This window comes from Stomoxys calcitrans, chromosome 3, assembly GCF_963082655.1.
Source record: "Stomoxys calcitrans chromosome 3, idStoCalc2.1, whole genome shotgun sequence".
NCBI classification, from domain to species: Eukaryota; Metazoa; Arthropoda; class Insecta; order Diptera; family Muscidae; genus Stomoxys; species Stomoxys calcitrans.
Genome location: NC_081554.1, coordinates 180913913 through 180938721, shown reverse-complemented (window position 1 = coordinate 180938721; position 24809 = coordinate 180913913). Strand labels below are relative to the sequence as shown.

The 24809-nt window shown below is 38.0% G+C and overlaps 1 protein-coding gene across 1 annotated transcript in view; it reads right to left on the bottom strand.

Moving 5' to 3' along the window:
* The window catches only part of LOC106088848 (uncharacterized), a 187330-nt gene that overhangs the window by 10186 nt on the left and 152335 nt on the right, over positions 1–24809 (bottom strand). Inside the window, exon 3 of the mRNA XM_013254547.2 lies at positions 7107–8181. Coding sequence (XP_013110001.2) covers positions 7107–8048 — 942 coding nt within the window. The 5' untranslated portion in view covers positions 8049–8181. The remainder of the gene's footprint in view (positions 1–7106; positions 8182–24809) is intronic.

The following is a 24809-nucleotide window of genomic DNA, read 5'->3' as shown; positions in this document are numbered from 1 at the left end:
TCATTCTGTTTGTAACTCCTCGAAATAATCGGTCTATAGCTTGATACAGCTCCCATATAAACCGATCTCTCTAGTTTACTCTTGAGCCCCTAAAGGGCGCAATTCTTATTTGAATAAGCTGAAATTTTACTCAACGACTTCAACTATGGTCTCCAATATTCATTTCAATTGTGGTCTGAATCGGACCATAATTTGGCATAGCTCCAATAGCATAGCAATTCTTTTCATTTATCTTTTGTTTGCCTAAAAAGAGACACCGGAAAAAGAACTCGACAAATGCGATCCATGGTAGAAGGTGAGGGTATATAAGATTCGGCCCGTCTGAACTTAACACGCTTTTACGTGTTCGAAATAACGTGGTGATCAAATCTAGGATCCTGCCCGGACAACCTAGGGCCTTGAACTTTTGAGAACGATCTCGTTAATACTCCAGTTCTAACCATTTACAATTTCAAAGAGGTATCTCTACAAGTCGATTTTCTCCGACTGTGCATCGCTTCATTCAGTTAGAATGTTGATATAGCTGGTGGAGCTTCAATAGAGCACAGCACTACAGAAGAGCCTAGGGATGAGAGTATAACAACCCCTGACGCCTTTAGAGATTTGTATATCCACGTTTAAAGCTCAATATCTGTATTGAAATTCTAGTGAGTACATTACGACTTTTTCGTTCGAACTCTGCTTTCAAAAGAAGAGCTCTTGTCATTGCACTTAAACTTGAATAGGGTAACACTCATTGATATATCTCGGAGGAACATAAAAAACAATTCCCTGGTGTGAATTCTAAGGACTTATTAAGGAGATACAGCCATTTTAAGTTTTTGCTTTAAACGTTCTCGATCCATATATCATCGCATTGGGGATGTGGTTCCTCGTGAGCTGAGATGGCAGGGTCAATGCCGTCAGCGTATCCCACCATAAATGTGATTCTGTGTGTCTTCATCCTCAGTATTCCTTCATAGCTGACGTTTCAGAGGTCGGGATCAAATATGGCCTTGGGTATGACCCGACGTTACTTTATAGCTTCCCATACTTTCGGTAAATGCGTAGAAGAGCACTCGGTTTCTCAGATAGCTTCTCATGATCCTCATCAGATACTCTGGCACTTTACAGATCATCATCATGGCGCGCTGCTGCACTAGCTCAGCTACGACCATTAGGTCTATTTATATTACTGTCGACTTCTCTAAGCGAAATATATAATACCGCTTATAGAGTTCTCCTCCCGCGGCGATTTTCTACGTGAGTATAGGCTTTATTACACGCTCAAAAAGCTTGCCCGCTGTGTCCAACATACCCAGTGGCCTGTAAAGATCACCTTTCCCTTGTTGATGAAAACCATCCTTTGGAGTACATTATATTTTTTCTGACAAAAATCTGTTATAGATGTCCAGACCATTTCTGGTCGTCTTACGGCGATTATTTCAATACCATCTACTGGGACCAGGCGCATTTCTGCTTTGAAGGCTATGTGCAGAGAGTTGGAATTCTTCGAGTGTGAAATTGGGAGTGTGTTCGTCTACTCCAAAGATTTCCTCATGGAAATGTAAATTTTGCCAATGTCCGATTTAAGTTTAAGCTCATTGATATGGGCCTCCTTTTTATAGGATTCCGAACAGCGTGTCGTACTGCGACACCTCTGTGGAGAAATATGAACTTTAGGGAATAGCGTGGTTAAAATAATCCGCATTGTTTTATCACCATCTCCATATGTACACTTTTCATTTAAAAATTTTTCACTTCAATTTTGTAACCAAGTCCCTAAGTGTCCCGCCTCAGAATTTGTTTGTTCCTCCCAGTTGTCTCTTTCGATTTTGGTAATGGAGCTCCCGAGTGCCTTTTTCGCCTCTCTCGGGTATAATCTGTTTCTGTTGCTTCCTTGTTTTTAGCTGATTAAGTTTTAGCTGACTTAAGTTTAAGCTCATTGATATAGGCCTCCTTTTCATAGGATTGCGAACAGCGTTCCGCACTTCGACACCTATGTGGAGAACTATAAACTTCAGGGAATATCGTGATTACAATATTCCTCATTGTTTTATCACAATCTCCATATGTGCACTTTTCATTTCAAAATTTTTCACTTCGATTTTGTAACCAAGTCCCTAAGTGTCTCGGCTTAGATTTTTTTGTTCCTCCCAGTTCTTTCTTTCGATTTTGGTAATGGAGCTCCCGAGTGCCTTTTTCGCCTCTCTCGGGTATACTTCGAGGAAGGTATAATTTTCACACCTTCTATAGCTGGATTATGGTGTTCATAAAGTCGACAACCTTTGACAAAAAATGGGACAGCAACCATTTCTTTTGGATTTTTGGGTCCAATTGAGTCTTCATTTGTTATAACTACCTAAATCTTCCCAAAATATACCTTCCTAATTTCTTAGTAGTAGTTTTAGTAGTTCCTCGTTATGGAGTTCACAAAGTCTATGACAAAGAATGGTCAGCAACCAATTCTTTAGGATTGTGGGGTCGGTCCAAGCGAGTCTCCATTTGTTATAACTACCTAAATCTCCCCAAAATATACCTTTCCAATTTCTCCTCATACCAATAGCCTCTGGTAAAGTTCATGGACTTTCTATTGCAATATCAGTTTAATAGTTATTGAATATCTTATCTTGCTCCCAAAAACACCATCTGCCATAGATTCAAACTTCTAAATCCCCGATAACATTGATGATAATTTAATGAAGAATTAAAGAAACATTAATGACAAGTAGACAAGACAGGGAAACATCTATAATAGCATATAAATCATCGTAAATTTTTCATAGAATTGATAAAAGAAGTTTCAATTGGAGCTTTTGTAATGTGGAAATTCCCAAAATGGGTATTTTGGTCGCACGTTTAATTTTTCTAATGAAACACAATAAATATATCGAAAAGTTGTTGTGATTGGTATCAGGCAAGTTGTAGTGTAATTTATGAACTCTCTAGAAATGCTTGTTTGATGAATGGAAAAGATAGACAGTAAATGAGTGGTAAGAGTAACACTCTTATCAATCAACTGTGGGCAAAAAGTTATATTTTATACCGAGTACGAAAACTATGGGAACCTAGAATAGGATAAAGGGAAGGTTGTTGGAAAATGATATGGACCAATATCCACTTGACCAACTTTAAATTATATTTATTGACATTCTTATACCCACCGTAGCTCAGAGGTAAGCAAGTCCGCCTGTGACGCTGAACGCCTGGATTCGAATCCTATCATGAATATGAGAAAAAATTATCAGCGGTGGTTAACCCCTCCTAATGCTGGCGACATTTGTGAGGATTTGAACCATTTGGTATGATAGCCTTGTTAAATCTTTCATCCAAAGAGGTGTCGCACTGCGGCACGACGTTCGGACTGGGCTACAAAAAGGAGGTCCCATTTCATTGAGATTAAACTTGAATCTGTTCCTGTTCCTCTGTTCCATAATGGAACGTTCATGGGAAAATTTGCATTATTCCCTAAAAGCAATCACAAAACCCAAAACAAATTTTGGAAAAAACTTCTTTTGATTGCGCTACACTCAATAAGCTGAAATTTTACGCAACGACTTCAACTATGGTCTCCAACATTCATTTCAATTGTGGTCTGAATCGGACCATAATTTGGCATAGCTCCAATAGCATAGCAATTCTTTTCATTTATCTTTTGTTTGCCTAAAAAGAGACACCGGAAAAAGAACTCGACAAATGCGATCCATGGTAGAAGGTGAGGGTATATAAGATTCGGCCCGTCTGAACTTAACACGCTTTTACTTGTTCGAAATAACGTGGTGATCAAATCTAGGATCCTGCCAGAAGGCGCCCGGACAACCTAGGGCACTGTGGCACGACGTTCGAACTGGGCTACAAAAAGGAGGTCCCTTTTCATTGAGATTAAATTTGAATCTGTTCCTGTTCCTCTGTTCCTTAATGGAACGTTCATGGGAAAATTTGCATTATTCCCTAAAAGCAATCACAAAACCCAAAACAAATTTTACAAAATCTTTTTATGATTGCGCTACACTCCAAAAAAATCTAAAGCTGTTTGATAGTGTTTCTATATGGAAAGGATTCCGGCAGGAACAAAATAATTTTAAACTACAATTGAGAGACATTTTAAATGGCTTCTGCGAGGAGATGCAAGCATTTTAAGTTATTAAGTTTGGAGGCCTCCGTAGCGCAGAGGTCAGGAGCAAACTTCTCTCATTAATATGTGAGAAGTGTGCTTCTGTTCCTCAATGGAACGTCATGGGTAAATTTGCATTTCCAAGTTTGGATTTTAATGATTACCTATTGGAAATTTAAATTTCAAGTTAGTTAGTCGACTTAAAAGTCAAAATAAGGTGATGCAACCATATTTAGCTATTCAGTTTAGATTTCGATCACAAAGTGTTAACTTTGAAGACAAAAGGACCAAAAAGACTATCTTAAAGTCTGATTATTGAATTTGAAGAAGCCAGCATCAACTTATATGCTCCAGAGCAGAAATAGTTCGTCGACTTTGAAGTGAAAATGAGATGTTACAACCAATTTAATGAATTCAGTTTTTAGTATAACCGACAAAATTCAGGTTAAAATTGGTTAGAGGACTTTGAAGTCAAAATTACCAAAAAAGAAGATCTTGTGTGATTATTGTTTACACCAGCTTATGTGCTCCAGAAAATAAAGAGTTAGTTGACTTTGGAGTCAAAATGAGGTGATACAACCATTTTAAGTTATTCAGTTTAATGGAAGTTTGATTATCGACTTGAAGTTGCCAACAATAACTTATATACTCCAGAGCGTAAAGAGAGTCAACTTTGAAGACAAACTGAGGTGATAAAACCATTTTCAGTTATGCAGTTTAAATTTTTATGGCATACTGTTACAAATTTTCCTTCTAAAGGTGCTATTACACGGCATGTAGATGTCTTATGACATGTCACTTTTTGTATTCACATGTAATTGAAAATGTTTGTCAAATTTGTCAATTTACATATGATTCATCATTTTTGCTATCACACGTATATGTTATTTTCGTATGACATAACCTAAAAATTTGAGCAAAACCAAATTTTTTTAAGAGTTATAATTGTTGTGAGTAAGCTGATTTAATCAGCTTTGTGAAAACAGTTTAATTTGGGGTTGCTTTCATTTGACTGACAACAAAAACAGCAGATTTCTTTATATTTTTGTCAGAAGGAATAGAGTACGCTCTAATCGAAAAAAAATACATGTGCTATTTTGAAAAGTGATTTTCATAGGTTAGGTTGAAAAGAGGGTGCACATATTAATCTGCCCCATGCCACAATGGACATACACCTAAGCCAGTAAACGGGTTGTAGTGTGCTCTAAAAACTATAAAGTAACCTCTAAAAAGAAAATTTTAAGTTAGAAATTCCGTACTATTTACAAAATCCTTAATTTTTTTCAATAACACTCCCCTATGTTGGTTCATGTCTGGTATTGTGTCCCCCACTTCAGTGCCGGTATCTGTTAGACGCGAAGCCGGGCAATGACAAAGGAAATGCTCCAACGTCTCATCATCTCCCCGCATGTCCTACACATGCTATTACTTGCCGCACCGATTTTACACAAGTGAGCTCGTAGTCCTATGTGACCCGTTATGATACCAATAGCTATACTGACTTCCTTCCAGTAATAGCCTCGTCTTCTCACGAATGGATCCTCCCATAGGATTTTCGCCGTCCTACCGACAGTTTCGCTGTTCCACAATGTCGCATGCGCATTCGTCGTCCACTCCCTTAACTCGGACTGCGTCGACCCTAAAGTCTTCGGATTAACCAAGTTTATTGACGGCAGTCCTCTGGCCTTCACCGCCAAATCGTCTGCCCTTTTATTTCCCCTTACTCCGTTATGGTTCGCACCCAAACGATGCGGATTTTGTCATCCTCAGAGAAGGCGTTGATCTCCTTCTTACACTGCAGGACTATTCGTGACCTTACCGTCCTGGTTGTTATTGCCCCTATGGGAATTTTACTATCGGTAAAGATGTTCACACTCGACGTACTCGCGTTAGCACCACACCTCCTTACGCATCCCGTGATCGCCCGGATCTCCGCCTGCAGGACCGTATTATAGTCAGGCATTCTAAAACAGATATCAATCCCTGGGTTCTCAATGTAGACCCCCCAGACCCACTCTGCCCCCTATCATTAATCCATCCGCGTAACATGATCTTCCAGATGGCAATACTAAGGTTCTGTCAATCCAAGAATGTGCCGATGGCAGCAGTGCCTCGCACTCGACCTCAAGGTTCATCTCAGGTTTCCGATCGGAAACCTCTTCCCTTCCTTTCAGGTTTCCTATCGTCGCCTCGAATATCCCGCGATGGTATAAGCTGCTCCCATTCTCAATCCTTTCTCCCACCGCCTTAAGTCTCATATGTTAGTTTCGTTTGTATCACACAACATTTACAACTCCATATGTGCTACATTTGACATGTCATACGAAAACTACATGCCGTGTAATAGAGCCTTAAGTTGTTAGACTTTGAAGGCAAAAGGGTCAAAACGGAAGTTATTGAAGTTGGATTATTGACTTTGAAGTTGTCAACACCAACCTAGAAGATCCAGAGCTTAAAGTGTTAGTTGGTCGACTTGGAAGTCAAAGTGAGGTGATGCAATCATGAAAATGAAAATTCAACTTTAAAATTATTTGGCGTACTTTGAAATCAAAAGAACCAGAGAAGAAGACCTTGAAGTCTGATTATTGACTTTGTAGTAGCCAACACCTGGTTATGTGCTCCAGAACATATTAAGTCAGTTAGTCTACTTTGAGGTCAAAATGAGGTGATACAAGCATTTCAAGTTAATCAGTTTGAGTTTTAGGGAAAAATTCAACTTTAAAGTTGGTTGGTGGATTTTGTAGTCAAAAGTCTCAAAAAGAAGACGGTGAAACTTGATTATTGACTATAAAGTTGTCAATACCAACTCATATGGACTTCTATGAGTATGCAGCCAGATAGATTGTATATAGTTAATTTTAGACCCAAAATCTCTTTGATTATCTGGCACATCGCACTTTCATTTTCAACAGAATTGTCTCAATTTAATGAGTGGATTATTCATTCATTCATTCCTTCATTCTTTTTACCAGACAAACTTTCCTGGGGATCTTAAATCCTTTACTATACTTACCCCCTCCAGTTGTTGTTGCACCTGCGAATTTTCCCCATTTTTCTCCTGCTTCTGGGAACTTTGTGAGTTTCTAATAGCGCCAAACGACAGTCTTTTATAAATATTCGATGAAGATGTTGAGAAGCTAGAAGTATTGCCACCAGCACTAGAACTTTGGGTTGTGGTGGTGGTATCACTGCTGCTATTGAATTCTCCTGAGCTAGCACCACTAGAGGCCACCAATAGAGAGTCTACTAGCAAATCATGTTCACTTTCGGGAATTTTCTGATAATTTTGTAAGGTGGCAGGTCCTTGGACCTCAGGTTCAACAGCCAACAGATTTTTGGAGCACTTTATGGTCATTTCGGAGGATTTATGCAGATCCCGGTTAGTGGTAGATGATGTAGGTGTCACTATTCCCTTTAGCTCCTGCAAATCTTTGCTGGCTTTCTTCACGTTAGTCTTTTCATAGAATTCACCATCAAAACTGTGGCGATAGCTGCCCTGTAAGCAATTAAAGGTATTCGCAAACCCTTGCTGGCTCTGCTGACCCTGCAAGGGGTCAGAATGGCGTTTATTTTGAGCACCACTTGCTGAGAAATTGCGATAGTTCTTCAAGGTGTCATAGGTATTTAAAAAATCGTTTTTGAGAAATTTCTCCAAAAAATTTGTGGGACTTTTTGAGGTAAGATTTGAGAGAAATTTGCTGCTGCTGCTGCCACTCGTATCGGAAATGGAAGATGAAGTGCGACGATGCCCTTTGGAGGTGTGATTTTGTGGGGCAATAATGGTATTTGGTATGGGGGATGTTGAGGATATAGTAGTTGATCCTGCTATATGGGCATGGGTTTGAAAATTATGTTGTTGTTGTTGGTTTTGCTGTTGCTGCTGGTGTTCATGTTCTGAATGCGTAGATGCTGGATTTATGCCATAGATTTGTGTAGTGTTCAAGAGACCAAACATGCTGTACTATGCTCTGCACTAGCAACATGTAAGGTTCGTGTCTTAACTTAGAATACTGCCGAAGTTGAGTTGTATTGCCCTTTTAGAGTTTCCATAGTGGATGAGTGCTTGGTAAGTGGACAGTATAAAGATTCTGTAATGAGAAAATATGAGAAACAAATTAATATCATTTAAATAATTTAAGGAATTTAGACTATTAAAAAGAATTTCAAAAATTTTAATATCACAATGCATTTTTACATTGTTTTAAGAAATATGTTGGGTAATTTAAAACTCTTGCTTGTGGCATTCCTCAAAAGCATAGCTATCACGCCTGACTGCTTACATAATTATTGTGGCTCCATATTTCTGAAATTCCATTTCATCTGTTTTCGCATTGTTTTTCCAGCCCACTTTTGTGTGCAATCTAATATTACCCAGCTTTGTAATGCTTATGGAAAATATGGAGCATAAGCAATTGATGTAGGGTTTGATTTGATTTACATTTTCTGTTAGACTATGGAGTCTAGGTTTATAGGGAAGTGGTTTTTGATTTTTGGTGATGAGATTTTATTACTTCTTGTACTATTTTTTAAGTTATCACAAGGTGGTTGGAAAAAGAAGGAAAGAAAAAAGAAGAAAGGAAAGATATTGACTTACAATGAAGAAGAAGCTCACTCAAAATGGAAAGAAATGAAATCATCGAACAAATGTCCAAAACTAATGAAATATTTTTGACAACATTTACAATCGACGTTTTTATAAAGTCGAGTGTGAAAGATTGCATCCAGATGTTCTGCTATTCTATCATTGAGAACCCTCAGAGCCAACATTACCATTTTCACTGTGAAGGAGGACATGATTTCTTAGGTTGCATATCAAATATAGTTCTGATTTCGATTTCCGACCTTACAAGACTTGTGGGAAATAAAAACGAAGCCAGAAAATAAGCGTCTTCCAATGACAGTCTTTAAAAACATTTTGAACTGTAATTCAAGGGTTATCTTCGCAATTGCAAATGCAATTTGAAACTGCATGTAAAATTTTTCTTTAAACGATTCTTGGAGGGGATACAATCCTCTTCTGATAAGAGTGATACCTTTCCACGCACCAGCGAAAACTTATATTAGGGCAAATTACAGTTTTAATCTACAAGGTCACCATTTTCCGTAAAGGGTTCTTTAAGGTGATACATACATTTTAAGTTATTTGAGCTGGATTTTGATGAAGAGAAAAACAAGCAAAAAAAGGCGTTAAGTTCGGCCAGACCGAACTTTGGATACCCACCACCTCGGGTAGATATGTAAACCACCTTTTGTCAAAATCCTGTGAAAAATGCATACCTTATGCCTCATAGCAGCTATATCGAAATATGTTCCGATTTGGACCAAACACTTATAATTACAAGTCATTTTTCAATTGCATAAAAAAATATTGGCCTTTTTAGTAGCTATAACTAAAAATAAACCGATCTGAACCATATACGACACGGATGTCGAAAAGCCTAACATAAGTCACTGTGTCAAATTTCAGGGAAATCTGATTATAAATGCGGCTTTTATGGGGCCAAGACTTTAAATCGAGATATCGGTCTATATGGCAGCTATATCCAAATCTGGTCCGATCTAGGAAGAAGGATGCCTAAGGACCTAACACAACTCACTGCCCCACATTTCAGCAAAATCGAATAATAAATGTGGCATTAATGAGCCTAAGACCCTAAATCGACGGATCGGTCTATATGGGGGCTATATGATTCGTACCCAGGCGCTGAACGTCTGGCGAGAACAACAGAAAAATTTTCAGCGGTAGTTATCCCCTTCTAATGCTGGCGACATTTGTGAGGAACTATGCCATTTAAAAAATTGGATGCCATGTAAAACTTCTCCCCAAAACAGGTGTCGCGCTGCGGTACGCCGTTCGGAGTCGGCTATGAAAAGGAGTCCTCTTATCATTAAGCTTTAAACTTGAATCGAACAGCACTCATTGATATGTGAGAAGTTTACCCGTTCCTTAATAGTGTAGAATGTTGATGGGCAAAAACAGGTGTCGCGCTGCGGTACGCCGTTCGGAGTCGGCTATGAAAAGGAGTCCCCTTATCATTGAGCTTAAAACTTGGATCGAAAAGCACTCATTGATATGTGAGAAGTTTACCCGTTCCTTAATAGAATGTTCATGCGCAAATTTGCATAGGCGCCTATTGTTACCTTGTGTATATTTAAAACGCTAGAATTTCAAATTGTAAAATGTACTAGACCTTTTAAATTCCACCCTTGATATCAAATATTTGTTGCTTTGGGATCTGATTTACCTATTTGGCAAATTGAGTTGGTATTTGTTTTCCGTTTTTACAGAAATTTTGGAAGCCAACATTGTCTATATTAGTTTAGTTTTCCATACTCAAAGTATGAGTTTCATTAGAAATTTGAGTTTGCACTCCAAATGCAGATTAACAATAAATGAAGTTATTATAGTTTATAATTTATACAGTATTCCATATAAAGTCATGCTAGTTGGTATCCAAAGTTAAGTCGGTTTTTATAAATTATTTTTCCCTTCTCTCTATAAATTAGTTTGTTAATAATATTTTACATGGTTCTAGTATAAGCATATTAATAAAATTCCTTATCATGCATGTCTGCTTCTTCATGGTTGAGTTATGAAAATCAAAATGTTCTTGTGATTAATTATACCGCATCTTATAAACCGAGGTGCGAAGAAGTTGTAAAGTTTCCCAAAAACGTATATCTTATCTTGGCAGGTTGGGAAGATTTGTAAAGTAATCATGTAATTATTATGACTATGACTATGCAACATTTCAGGGTTATCATAATAAAGATATCAAACATATGGAGAACAGAAGAACAGAGATTAATTGCTTTATTTTATTTTTTGGAGCATGAAATTTATATCTACTGAAGGCTAAATGAAAATTTCGATTATTCTGAATGTTACCATACAAGTGGAAAATGAAGTAAGATACTTGTATTTACATAAGCGATTTAGATAAACATTTTTATGAATTATTGAAATGCAAAGATAAGAGTATTTGTAAGAATGAAGATTTCACATAATATTACCATATATGCGGTAAAGATACGAGTTATGGTAAAGAGTTGAATAACAAAAAGTGTGAAATCTTATTTTGAAACTTTTATGAACAATAATTGTACCTTGGTAGTGGTATTACAACTTTAAAAAATTAAATTTATTTAATAGGCTGCTACAGCAAAAAAAGCAAACTTTTTCACAAACATCCCATTAAGGAAAATGGAGTGGAAGAACTTCTTCTATTTTAGTGATTCAAGTTTTAGCTCAATGATGAGTTATCAATACCGCTTCAATACCGCCAGCATTAGTAAGACCATAACCTACGCTAAAAAATTGTTTTAAGATTCGAACTAAAACATTCTAGGTCATAGACATTATTCCTCAAGTCACTACAGCAACATTCAATATTTTTACATTATAATAATGCTATCTCATTCTTGAAAATCATCATTTAGAAATCCCTTGTCATGTTTAATTAATCCATATATAATTCTCACCGCCTTTATCCTTTTTTCCTATGCCATTTTGATGGCTTATTACAAATTTGGATGAAAACATTTGTACTATAATTTATGTTTTATTTGTGGTAAAGAAAACTCCTCTTCACGCACTTCGATGCTGGTGTCTATAGGAATTTCCAGGGATTAATCTTGAAAATGACTGCTACTTTCTTTAAACATGCTGGCAATTACCTGAGACAGTTGAGATAGTCCAACTAATCAGGCTGGATATTGAAATTCAAAGGATTAGCAGACATAGCACTTGAGTGGTATGGCATATTGACATACTAATTAGGCATAGGATGGGGTTCTAGGCACCATGTTAATCCACCACCACCTGTTAATAAGGAAAACCCAAAACCAACAGTAGCTGTAATGTGAAATTGTGGTATTAGTCAAGGATGTAATTCTTAATCAGTTCCAAGCAAGAACAACTTTACTAAGTAGGATAAACTCATAAATGTTGAAATAATAGAAGATTTGTTCTAATTTGATATTAAATTCTGTACTCCTTGCCACGGGATGAGGGAATATTTATTCAGTCATTTGGTTTGAAACATTGCAACTGGGATTTCTGACTCTACAAGATATATATATATATATATATTTTCTTCAATTGTAAATTGGCCAGGAACATTCTATTAAGGAACAGGGGGCAAAAATCTCACATATCAATAGGCGCTGAATCTCCTTTGAGATTCCTAGGTATTGCAGTACATTTCAGTCACAGATAATGACCACAAGAGAAGATATACTGGTCTACAAAGAGATGTGATCGAAATATTCAGGTTTTGTGTAAAAATTAAAGCAGAACTTGTTTAGTTAGATTGTGTGTCAGACGAATTTCTGTCTTGGATCTGTCTTGGATCTTAAGTAATCCATGTTTTTAAGCGATTCATTGAGGCGATATAAGCATTTAAAGTTATTAAGGTTGGACTTAAACGAGAGAAAAACAAAATGGCCATCAAAAACGAATCAGAAATTAGATTGTTCAGCTTCAAGCAGGATTTATTAGGGATTTTTCATGTTTCATGGGAACTCCAAAACTAAAGGTCTAAAAGAGACCTAATAATCCTTTCGCAATAGTTGTTTAAAGGTATAAAATTTAAAAATCCCTTTGTACATATCAATGAGTACTGTCCGATCCAAGTTTTAAGTTCAATGATAAATGATACATATTTTCTTGATTGTTGTAATATGCTTAGACGCCCAGCAGGTAGCGTCGTCAAGACGTCTTAAAAGACAGATGCATGTCCATGTTAAATCGTTGAAGATATATGGCCGAAAACCCATAAAAATCTTTGACGACATTATCATACAATTGTCGTGAAAATCATGAATGACATTTTAAACGACATTGTGAACGAACATGTCATCATGTCTTATGACAATTCAAGTGACAGGTGTGTTACGATATTCTTTAGAGAGCGTCCGTTTTTTCGAAGCAAAAAAAAAAATAAAATTTTAAATTTCTCAATAAAAAAAAAAATTGTGCTGACTTCTTCGTGGACCCGGTACAAGTAAGTGATCCATTAAACGATTCATTGAGGCGATGTAAGCATTTTAAGTTATTAAGGTTGGACTTATTTGCGGATCTGCATCTGGAATGTCCGCACTCTTTATAGAGAAGGTGCAGTACACTCGCTGGCGGATTTATTAGAGAAGTACAAGGCAGATATTATCGCCTTACAGGAACTGCGATGAAATGGGAATGGCGTAACTATAACCCCAAACGGTGACGAACTATACTATAGCTGCCATAACACTAGGCATTTGTTTGGCTGTGGATTTTTGGTTAGTCGGAGACTGAAACACCTTGTCTACAACTTTACTCCGGTGGATGAGAGGCTAGCCACAATCCGCATGAAAGCCAAATTTTTTTTTCAACATCAGCCTTATTTTTGCCCATGTCCCGCCGGGAAGTCAAAGACGAGCAGACCAAGGATATTTTCTACGAGCGCCTAGAGAGAGAATATGACCGCTGCCCCGCCCATGATATGAAAATCGTTCTGGGAGACTTTAATGCGAAAATAGGGAAAGAAGACATTTTTGGTCCAACAGTCGGAAAGTTTAGCCTCCACGAGATAACGTCCAGTAATGGGTTTAGGCTGATAGTTTTCGCCGCGGCCCTAAACATGGTAGTTAGTAGCACCAGATTTCAACATAAAAATATTCACAAAGCCACATGGCAGTCACCCGATCAAAACACGAGAAACCAAATTGATCACGTTGTGATAGATGGAAGGCATTCATTCAGCGTGTTAGATGTGCGATCGATCCGTGGAGGGAATATTGAATCGGTTCGCACCCGTTTGAACATGGCGAGGAAAATACGATTTGACGCTGCACGGAAGCTGGACATTGAAAAGCTGCAAACACAACAGATGGCAGCGGCATACTCCATTCGACTGAGCCAACTGCTTGATAAAAGCTCTCCTTGTTCCGATAATATAATGCCGCAATGGCAAACTATTGTCCACTCCATGGAAAATGCCTCGAAATCCGCACTTGGGTACCGGAAGCCTCCTCCAAGAAACCCATAGTACTACCAAGAGTGTCGAGATGCTACTAAAGCCAAGAATGCGGCATATAGAGGAACCCTGCAGTAGCAACGCGCCAGATGAAGGAAAGGTATCGGGGGAAAAGGAGAGAGGAAAAACGTCTATTCCGCAGAAAGAAAAAGGATATGGAAAGACGTGAGTGTGAGCGAATTGAGATGTATAGAGGTCAGAATGAAGTCCGGGAATTCTACCAAAGAATTAAACATCAAACCGATGGCTTTGGTGCAGGCACATCCTCCTGCAGAGACAAAGAAGGAAATCTGGTAACAGACACAGAGAGCATGCTGAGGATATGGAAAGAACATTTTACCCAACTGCTTGTGTCCGACGTTGGCGGCAAAGAGGATACCGCTGAACGAATGAGTTCCAAGTAGCAGTGAGGTCCAGTTAGCAGTACCCCGACTAAATAACTACAAGGCAGCAGAAGCCGACGGGTTACCCACTGAACTATTTAGGACTGGAAGCGACACGTTGATAAGGTGTATGCATTAGCTTTTCTGCGCAATCGCATACCCCGTGATTGGAACCCCAGCATAGTATGTCCCATACCAAAGAAAGGAGACAAGACGGAATGTGCCAACTACAGAGGAATAAATCTTCTCCCCATCGTATACAAGATACTCGCGAGCGTACTGTGTGAATGATTAAAACCTAAAGTCAATGAGATAATTGGACCCTATCAATGCGGCTAGGAGACAGCCTATCGTGTGATCTCTTTAATATCCAGCTGGAGAAGATTACACGAGATGCGAATAGATGTGAATAGATATGGCACACTAATCACAAGAGAACACATGCTACTCGCTTATGCCGACGACATCGACATCACCGGATTGTGACGAAAAGGGGTTTACATATATACCCGAGGTGGTGGGTATCCAAAGTTCGGCCCGGCCGAACTTAATGCCTTTTTACTTGTTTCTTTATATACCCTGTCTTGTATCTTTTTCTTTAAATACCCACAATTTACACCTCTGTTTTTCAATATTAGGGTATTATTTCCCAAATACAAAAGAATAAAATTAAGTGTTAATCTCTAAAATAAACACTTGCAAATATCTATAATAACAAAAGAAAAAAAAAACACAACGATCACCACCTTTTATGATTTAATTATGGCATATAAAGTTCCCTCCATTCGCCAAAAGTCAACACATTAAACTAATACCAAACCAAGCCAAGCTTTGAACTTCTGAAATGTCTGTTTTAAGACACACCAACGCCATTAGCAGACATTTGGTGGCATTTATATTTCAATATTTGCATTTCAACTAAAACAAAAATGGCAACAAGCAACAGACTATTGAAAATATTTTGTAAATAAATATGTTTAACGTCTGATATAGATGTTATTATAATTTTTTCTTCTTCAAACAAATGGCAGTTGTATAAATATGGAACAAATTCCCAATGAAATTGTTTGGAGTTTCCATTTGCAAATATAACAAGTATAAAAGGCGTTAAGTTCGGCCGGGCCGAACTTTGGATACCCACCACCTCGGGTGTATATGTAAACCACCTTTCCTCTAAATTCCGTGAAAATGCATACCTTATGCTTATGGCAGTTATATCGAAATATGTTCCGATTTGGACCAAATACTAATAAGCACAAGTCATTGTTCAATGGTGTATAACAAAGTCACTGTGTCAAATTTCAGTGAAATTGGATTATAAATGCGCCTTTTATGGGAGCAAGACTTTCATCGAGATATCGGTCTAAATGGCAGCTATATCCAAATCTGGACCGATTTGAGCCAAGTTGCAGAAAAATGTCGAAGAGCCTGACACAACTCACTGTTCCAAATTTCGGCGACATCGGACAATAAATGCGCCTTTTATGGCCCCAAAACCTTAAATCGAGAGATCGGTCTATATGATAGCTATATCCAAATCTGGACCGATCTAAGCCAATTCTAAGAAGGATGTCGAAGGGCATAACACAACCCACTGTCCCAAATTTCGGAGACATCGGATAATAAATTCGCCTTTTATGGGCCCTAAACCATAAATCGAGAGATCGGTCTATATGGCAGCTATATCCAAATTTGGACCGATCTAAGCCACATTGCAGAGGTATATCGAGGGCCTTAACTTAACTCACTGTCCCAAATTTTGGCAAACTCGGACAATAAATGCGCCTTTTATGGACCCAAAATCATAAATCGCGAGATCGGTCTATATGGCAGCTATATCCAAATCTGGACCGATCTGAACCAAATTGAAGAAGAATGTCGAAGGGCCCAACACAACTCACTGTCCCAAATTTCGGAGACATCGGATAATAAATTCGCCTTTTATGGGCCCTAAACCATAAATCGAGAGATCGGTCTATATGGCAGCTATATCCAAATTTGGACCGATCTAAGCCACATTGCAGAGTTATATCGAGGCTCTTAACTTAACTCACTGTCCCAAATTTCGACGACATCGGACAATAATGCGCCTTTTATGGGCCCAAAAACTTAAATCGAGAGATGGGTCTATATGGCAGCTATATCCAAATCTAGACCGATCTGAACCAAATTGAAAAGACCAATACAACTCACTGTCCCAAATTTCGGCGAAATCGGACAATAAATGCGCCTTTTATGGCCCCAAAAACTTAAATCAAGAGATCGGTCTATATGGCAGCTATATCCAAATCAGGACCGATCTGAGCCATATTGCAGAAGTATATCGAGGGACTTATCTTAACTCACTGTCTCAAATTTCAGCGACATTGGACAATAAATGCGCATTTTATGGGCCCAAAAATTTAAATCGAGAAATCGTTCTTTATGGCAGCTATATCCAAATCTGAATCGATCTGAGCCATATTGCAGAAGTATATCGAGGGGCCTTACTTAACTCACTGTTCTAAATTTCGGCGAAATCGAACAATAAATGCACCTTTTATGGGCCCAAAACCTTAAATCGTCGTATCGATCTATATGGCAGCTATATCCAAATCTGGACCAATCTGGGCCAAACTGAAGAAGAATGTCTAAGGGCCTAACACAACTCACTGTCCCAAATTTCAGCAAATTCGGATAATACATGTGGCTTTTATGGACCAAAGACCCTCAATCAGCAGATCGGTCTCTATGGGGGCTATATGAAGATATAGTCCGATATAGCCTATCTTCGAACTTAACCTGCTTATGAACAAAAAAAGAATCTGTGACAAATTCCAGCTCAGTATCTCTATTTTTAAAGACTGTAGCGTGATTTCAACAGACAGACGGACGGATGGACATGGCCAGATCGTCTTAGAATTTTACGCTGATCAAGAATGTATGTATATTCTTTATAGGGTCGCAAATTGAAATTTCGATGTGTTGCAAACGGAATGACTAAATGAATATACCCCACTATCACCGTAGGATAGTGGGTATAAAGAGGTAAATACAAGTTGTTAATAGAAAATAATAATGACTAAATGAGATGTGTTATAAAAAAAAATTTGTATTTTATTGACTTTTTTATACCATATCGATTGGTTTGTTTATTTAACGGTCATTGACAGTTTATTTATTGCATACATTTTTAATGCCCATAATTTAACATACATAAAAAAACGGTCATGCTGCTTTTATAACTATGATTTTTTATTAGTTTTCAAGCGAGTGTATTACACTTAATTCATTCACTTATAGGATTTATAAGGTGTTGGGTGCATGTTTTGGTTCATTATGCTTTATGCATAATAATTATTATTGTTATAGGAAAATGTGTAATAGAAAAAGAAATGTTAATTATACACATCTGATAGACAACGAGGGTTTTCTACTATGTTATGATATTGTAGTTTGAGCAAAAATGTGTTAATGTCATTGCGGGTCGTGTAATTTTTTGTCCGTCTGTCTGTCTATATCTTGGAAGGTTATTACAATTATAATACTTTCCAAAAAATTTACAAAATTTACTTCGAACATCCCGTTAAGGTATAGCGGGAAGACTTCTCCCATATCAATGTTTGCTGTCCATTTTAAGTTTTTGTTGAATGATATAATACCTCTTAGTTATAGACGAGTCGAAAAAGGGTACTGTTAAGCGACACTTTTTTGAAGAAAACTTTTAGGTGCCTGATGAGCTCATAATTCTACTGGCACTAGCAAGGGGATAACAATAAGCGCCAGGTTTTGAACCTAGGCGTTTAGGCAGAAATGGTAATATACAGAGATCCGGAACGGGTTTCATTTTTCCGCTCCGATCCATCAATTTTTTTTTGCTCCGCTCCCGCTCCTTTACATTTATTTTGACTATTTATATTTAAATTTTCTTCTTATACAAAAAGTACTCTATGAAGTGAAACATTAATTTTGTCATTACGCTTACAACATTCCACTTCGAATATTGTTTATATCGGACTATATCCTTGTAAACTTACAAATAAACCGATCTCCTGAATTGATTTCTTGGGCCTCTAGAGGTCGCAATTCTTATCCGATTTGACCTCCAACATTTTCTAAAGTATAGCCTCAATCGATCAATAACCGTTTACAGCCCCCATATAAAGCGATCTCCCGATTATACTTCCTGAGCCCCTAAAGGGCTCAGTTCTTATCTGATTTGGGTGAAATTTGCATAATTTCTCCAAAGACCTCCAACTCCAGTATAATCTGACCTAAGCGTCTAGAGAGCGCAATTATTATTTAATTTGATTGAAATTTTACATAATTATTTCTCCTTTAACGTTCAATATCCATGCCAAGTACGGTCTGAATCCGTGGCTATATAAACAGATCATCCGACTTTACTTTTTTAAGCATATACCGGAAGCAATTCTAACCAAAACTAAAAAAAAAACGTTTAAAAACGCATAAGATACCCACCAACTTTGGATACTATATTAATGCCCAAGTATGGGCCGATTTGGATCATATTCGGTTCAGGTACCGATAAGTACACAGTTTAAGTCACAGTTTAAAAACTTCAAGGAAATAAATTTATAAATTAGGATGAGGACGCTGGAAATCCCCGATCTTCAAATATGGTCTGTTATGGTCCATACGCGGCTCGGATATTGGGTGACCTAGTGCAACTCCATGCTACTAATTTATATAAAGCTTGGTCCGATCTGGACCAAATTGGTTCGGACAACAGGAAATCTAGTTCAACTCATTGCTCTTAGTTTTAGCGGAATAGGAAAATACGGCTTTTTATAGGCTTAAGACCCTAAAGATAGAAAGGTAGATCTATTGATATAATTGATATAATATATGACATCTATTTTCAAATATGGTTCAATCTGGACTATGTTCAGTTCGTACAATGGGAGGCCTAGTACAACTAATTGTTTCAAATTTTATCGAAATCGAATAACAAATGGGGCTTCTTACTTTACTTTAACTTTAATTGGCTATGACAGAATATTTGTTCCACTAGCCGAACATAGAATAGCGTTCTATGGGTTTAAAACCCTTATCGGAAGATCGGTCTGCAAGTCAGCTATATCTAAATATGGTCCAATCTGGACTATGTTCAGGTAGGACAACGAGAGGCCGACGGAAGACAAGGACCGGTAGACCAAGGATATTTTCTACGAGAGCTTAGAAAGGGAAAATGACCGCTGCCCCGCCCATGATATTAAAATCGTTCTGGGAGATTTTAATGCGAAAATAGGAAAGAAAATATCTTTGGCCCAACAGTCGCAACATTTAGCTAACACGATAAACTTCCGGCAATGGATTGATGCTAATAGACTTCGTCGTGGCAAAGAACTTGATAGTTAGCAGCACCAGATTCCAACATCGAAGGATTCACACGGCCACATGGCTGTCACCCGATCAAAACACGAGAAACCAAATAGATGGTGTTGTGATAGATGGAAGGAATGCAGCGTGTTAGATGTACTATCGATCCGAGGGGAGAATATCTATTGGGATCATAACCTTGTGGTAGCAATGGTTTGTACACGTCTTAGTGTGGCGAGAAACGTACGATCTCTCACAGCACGGAAGCTGGACATTGAAAAAATGCAAACACAACAGATGGCAATACTACACTCAACTGACCCAACTGCTTGACGAAAGAACTCCTTGTCGCGATGATATAACGGCACAGTGGCAAACCAATACCCACTCCAAGAAAAATGCTGCGAAATCAGTACTTGGGCACAGGAAGCCTCTCATAAAAAACCCATGGTGCGACCAAGAGTGTCGAAATGCACCTGAAGCCAAGAATGAGACCCTGAAATCTGTAGCAACGCGTCAGATGAAGGAGAGGTATCGGGAGAAAAGGATAGAGGAGAAACGTCTTTTCCGTAGAAAGAATAAAAAGGAAATAGAAAGGCATGCCTGTGAGCGAATTGAGTGTACAGGGGTCAGAATGAAGTCCGGAAACTCTACCACAAAATCGAACATCAAACCGATGGCTTTGGTACAGGCACATCCTCCTGAAAAGACAAAGAAGGAAATCTGGTAACTAAAAGGTGATTTTTTAGTTATTATCTTTTTGGCAACACTGGTTTTTTGGCTACACAGGTTTCGTGTTTTGTTTCACTGTCCAACATCTTCAGTTTGGTCTATAATTTAACCGTGAATCGTCGTACAAACGAACAACGCTTGCAAATGATTGAATTTTACTATCAAAATGCGTGCTCTGTTAAGAAAGTTCATCGAGCGCTTCTTCCATTTTACGTACTTAGCTCAATGGGTACGTAAATAAGCAGAATTGTCGATTTTGGAGTGAAGAGCAGCCAGAAACATTGCAAGAGCTAGAAATGCATCCAGAAGAAGTCACAGTTTGGTGCGGTTTATGGGCTGGTGGTATCATTGGACCGTACTTCTTCAAAGATGATGCGAATCGTAACATTACTGTGAATGATGAGCGCTACCTTGAGATGATATCCTACTTTTTTCGCCCAAAATGCAAGAGCTTGACTTGCATGACATGTGTTTCGTGCGATTTAACGCCTTCAGACTATTTTTTGTGGGGCTCATGTCTATACAGACAAGCCCGCTTCAATTGATGCATTGGAAGACAACATGGAAGCATTTATTCGTGAGATGCCGGCCGAAACGTTGGAAAGAGTATGCCAAAATTGAATTAAGCGGATGGACCATTTGAGGCACAGTCACAGGCACAGGCACAATCTTCAAACATTAAATTATATGGACCGTACTATCGATTCAAATAAAGATTTCATGAATTTTTCTGAATTTTATGTGTTTTTTTAAAGCTTTCCTATAGCTCTTAAAAAATCACCCTTCATTAAACATAGTATGCTGAGGATATGGAAATAACATTTTACCCAGCTTCTAGTGACCGACGATTGCGACGAAGAGGTTACCGCAGAACCAATCCCTGATGATGGTATAGAATATATTCCTCCTAGTCAGAATGAAGCCCAAGTAGCTGTGACCCGATTGAAGAACAACAAGGTATCAGGAGCCAACGGGTTACCCGCTGAACTATTTAAGACCGGAGGCGACACCCTGATAAGGCGTATGCATCAGCTTTTCTGCTGGTTCTGGCCAGAAGAACGCATACCCGATGATTGGAACCTCAGCATACTATGTCCCGTATAAAAGAAAGGAGACAAAACGGAATGTGCCAACTACAGAGGAATAAGTCTCCTCCTCCAAGAAACTCGCGAGCGTTCTGTGTGAAAGATTAAAACCTAAAGTCAATTAGATAATTGGGCCCTATCAATGCGGCTTTAGACCTGGCAAATCCATCATAGACCAGGTATTCACACTACGCCAAATTCTGGAAAAGACCCGAGAGGGACAAATCAACACCTACCATATCTTTGTTGACTACAAAGGCACTTCTATAGCTCGTTCAAAGATTTTTTAAGCAATACTTGCTGAAACACTGTCTTCAGAAAAAAAATGTAAATAATCTCTTCGAATCATTTATACCAAACGAGGTTTCAGACAAGAAGACAGCTTATCGAGTGATCTCTTTAATATCCTGCTGGAAAAGATTATAAGAGATGCAGATGCGAATAGATATGTCACACTACTCACAAGACAACAAATGCTACTCGCCTATGCCGACGACGTCGTTATCATAGGTCGGTCACCGGAGGTAGTAACTGCAGCCTTTGAAAGTATCGAAAGAGAATCAGTGGAAATGGGTTTGGCAGTAAATGGAGATAAGACGAAATGAATGGTATCAACTCCCAAAACGCCTTGTACAACCGATCAGAAAATGGAGAAATTTGGGAATTAGAACTATGAGATAGTCAGCAACTTTATCTACCTCGGCATCGCCTTAAAAGAAACGAATGACACCAGTTCTGAAATAAAGTGAAGAATGATACTGGCAAACAGATGCTACTCTGGATTAAGTTGGCAGTTTAGAAACATAGCCATCACTCGACTGACGAAGATTACACAATACAAGATACTGATGTTGTTATATGGTTCCGAGGGATGGGTACTTGTGAGAGCAGACGAGACAGTGCTTGGAGTGTTTGAGAGAAAGATTCTTTGTAAAATATATGGACAACTTGGAGTAAATGGAGAATATAGGCGTCGTATGAATAACGAGCTATTGTTATATGGTTCCGAGGGATGGGTACTAGTGAAAGCAGACGAGCCAGTGCTTGGAGTGTTTGAGAGAAAGATTCTTTGTAAAATATATGGACAAGTTGGCGTTAATGGAGAACACGTATAGGCGTCGTATGAATCACGAGCTGTATGGCGACAAAAGCGTAGTTACGCGTATCAAAATATAAAGGTTCCGTTGGCTTGGCCACTTTGTCAGAATGGATGAAGAAGCTCCAACAAAGAAGTCTTTTGAAGGCAATCACGGTGGTACACCCGGACGACCAAAAGCCCAATGGAAGATCAATTGGTGGGAGACACTTGGAAACTTGGGGTCAGAGATTTTAGAATGAGCGCAGAAGAACGATCGGCGCTTAGAACGTTATTTTACTTTTGGCAAATGGGACAAATGTTTTGTCAAAGCCAATTAAAGTAAAGTGAAGTATGTTTTGTTATGACTTCCAATTACTGTGCTAACTATGGTCCAAATCGGTTCAGAACTAGGTATAGCTGCTATATAAACCGGTCTCGGATGTTGACTGTCTGAGTCTCTAGGGGGCGCAATTATTATCAGAGTTGGCTGAAATTTATAACGACTTTGTTTCGACTTCGACAATTGTGCCAAGTATGGTTCAAATCAGATCATATAGCTCCCATATTTTTTGAGCTTCTATAGGGCGCAATTCCTATCCGATTACGTTGAAATTTTGCGCAATATCTTCTACTATGGTCTCCAACAGTCAAACCAAGTATGATCCAAATCGGTTCAAAACCTGATATGATAGCATAGCAATTCTTCTCCATTATCTTTTGTTTGCCTATAAAGAGATACTGGGCAAAGAACTTGCCAAATGCGATCCATGGTGGAGAGTACATAAGATTCGGCCCCAGCTGAACTTAGCAAGCTTTTACTTAATTCTAATGACTAACATTTAAGCTAATAGTTCATTGGGACAATGAACAGATATTTGTGGGAAGTTTGAATTTTAAATAGCTAGAAAAAGAGAGGGAGAGAGAAAAAAACCAGCCGCATTGTTAGATTTTAAATAGCAGGTATAACGGCTATGACATGTGCGAGGTCTTCAGCTAAATAAAATAGTTCACACTCAGCTATAAAAGGAAGATCCCTCATTATTGAGTTAAAATTTAAATTTGACATCTCATGCAAATGAGAAAATGGAATGTTTGGGGGGGCAAATTGCAATGAGATTTCGTTTCGTTTCGGCAAAAGAAGACGACGATGAGGAAATGGGTTAAATGTGCAACTGGGCCACACCATGGTCGAATAAACGAAATGACAATATAAGAACGGAAAAAAAACATTAGAAAACTTGAAACTATCTTCTTTCTGGACGTTTATCTAAAAGTTCTAGACGTCATGAATTAGAGAAAATTAAAAAAAAAAAAAATCTGGAGATAGTTTGCAAAACAAAATTAACAAAAAAAATCGAAAAAAAAATTAAAAAAAATCGATAAAAAAATTAAAAAAAACCAAAAAAATAAAAAAAAAAATTACGAAAATATTAAATAATAGAACTATAAAAAAAAACAAATAGAAATTGACAAAAATTTCTGAAGAAATTAAACTATTGAAAATAATTCTATAAAAAATGTTGCCTGTTTGTGCTCTTTAATTTTGACCTTTAAAATTCTCTGTTGATTTTTCGAACATATTTTAGCTCTAGGTCATTTAATTTCAATTTTTCTATTGAAAGATTAGCATAGAAAAGAAATTACAAAAGTTAAGCAAGTGTGTGCGTTGTCAAAAGCCTTTGACTGGCATGGTGGATCGCAATTTCTGATACCTTTGCCAAATTGATTAAGGTGCTCTACATACCCATCGACTATTGAGCACGTTGTAGAGCACGCTTTTGTTCTGAAACAGGGCTCAATAAGTCCCCTAGCTCTACCAAGCGCAGTATAAGAGCAGAAAGACTTATTTTTCATTATTCCGGCAGAAACTAATAATCATGCTTAGAACAACAAACCACATCAACATTGCCAAACTCTTTTTGTCAAATTCTAGTATTTCTAAATAGAATTTGACAAAAAGAGTTTGGCAATGTTGATGTGGTTTGTTGCTCTAAGCATGATGATTAGTTTGTGTCGGAATAGTGGAAAATAAGTCTTTCTGCTCTTATACTGCGCTTGGGAGAGCTACAAAAAAGTTGTATGTAAGTTGTATTTTGAAAA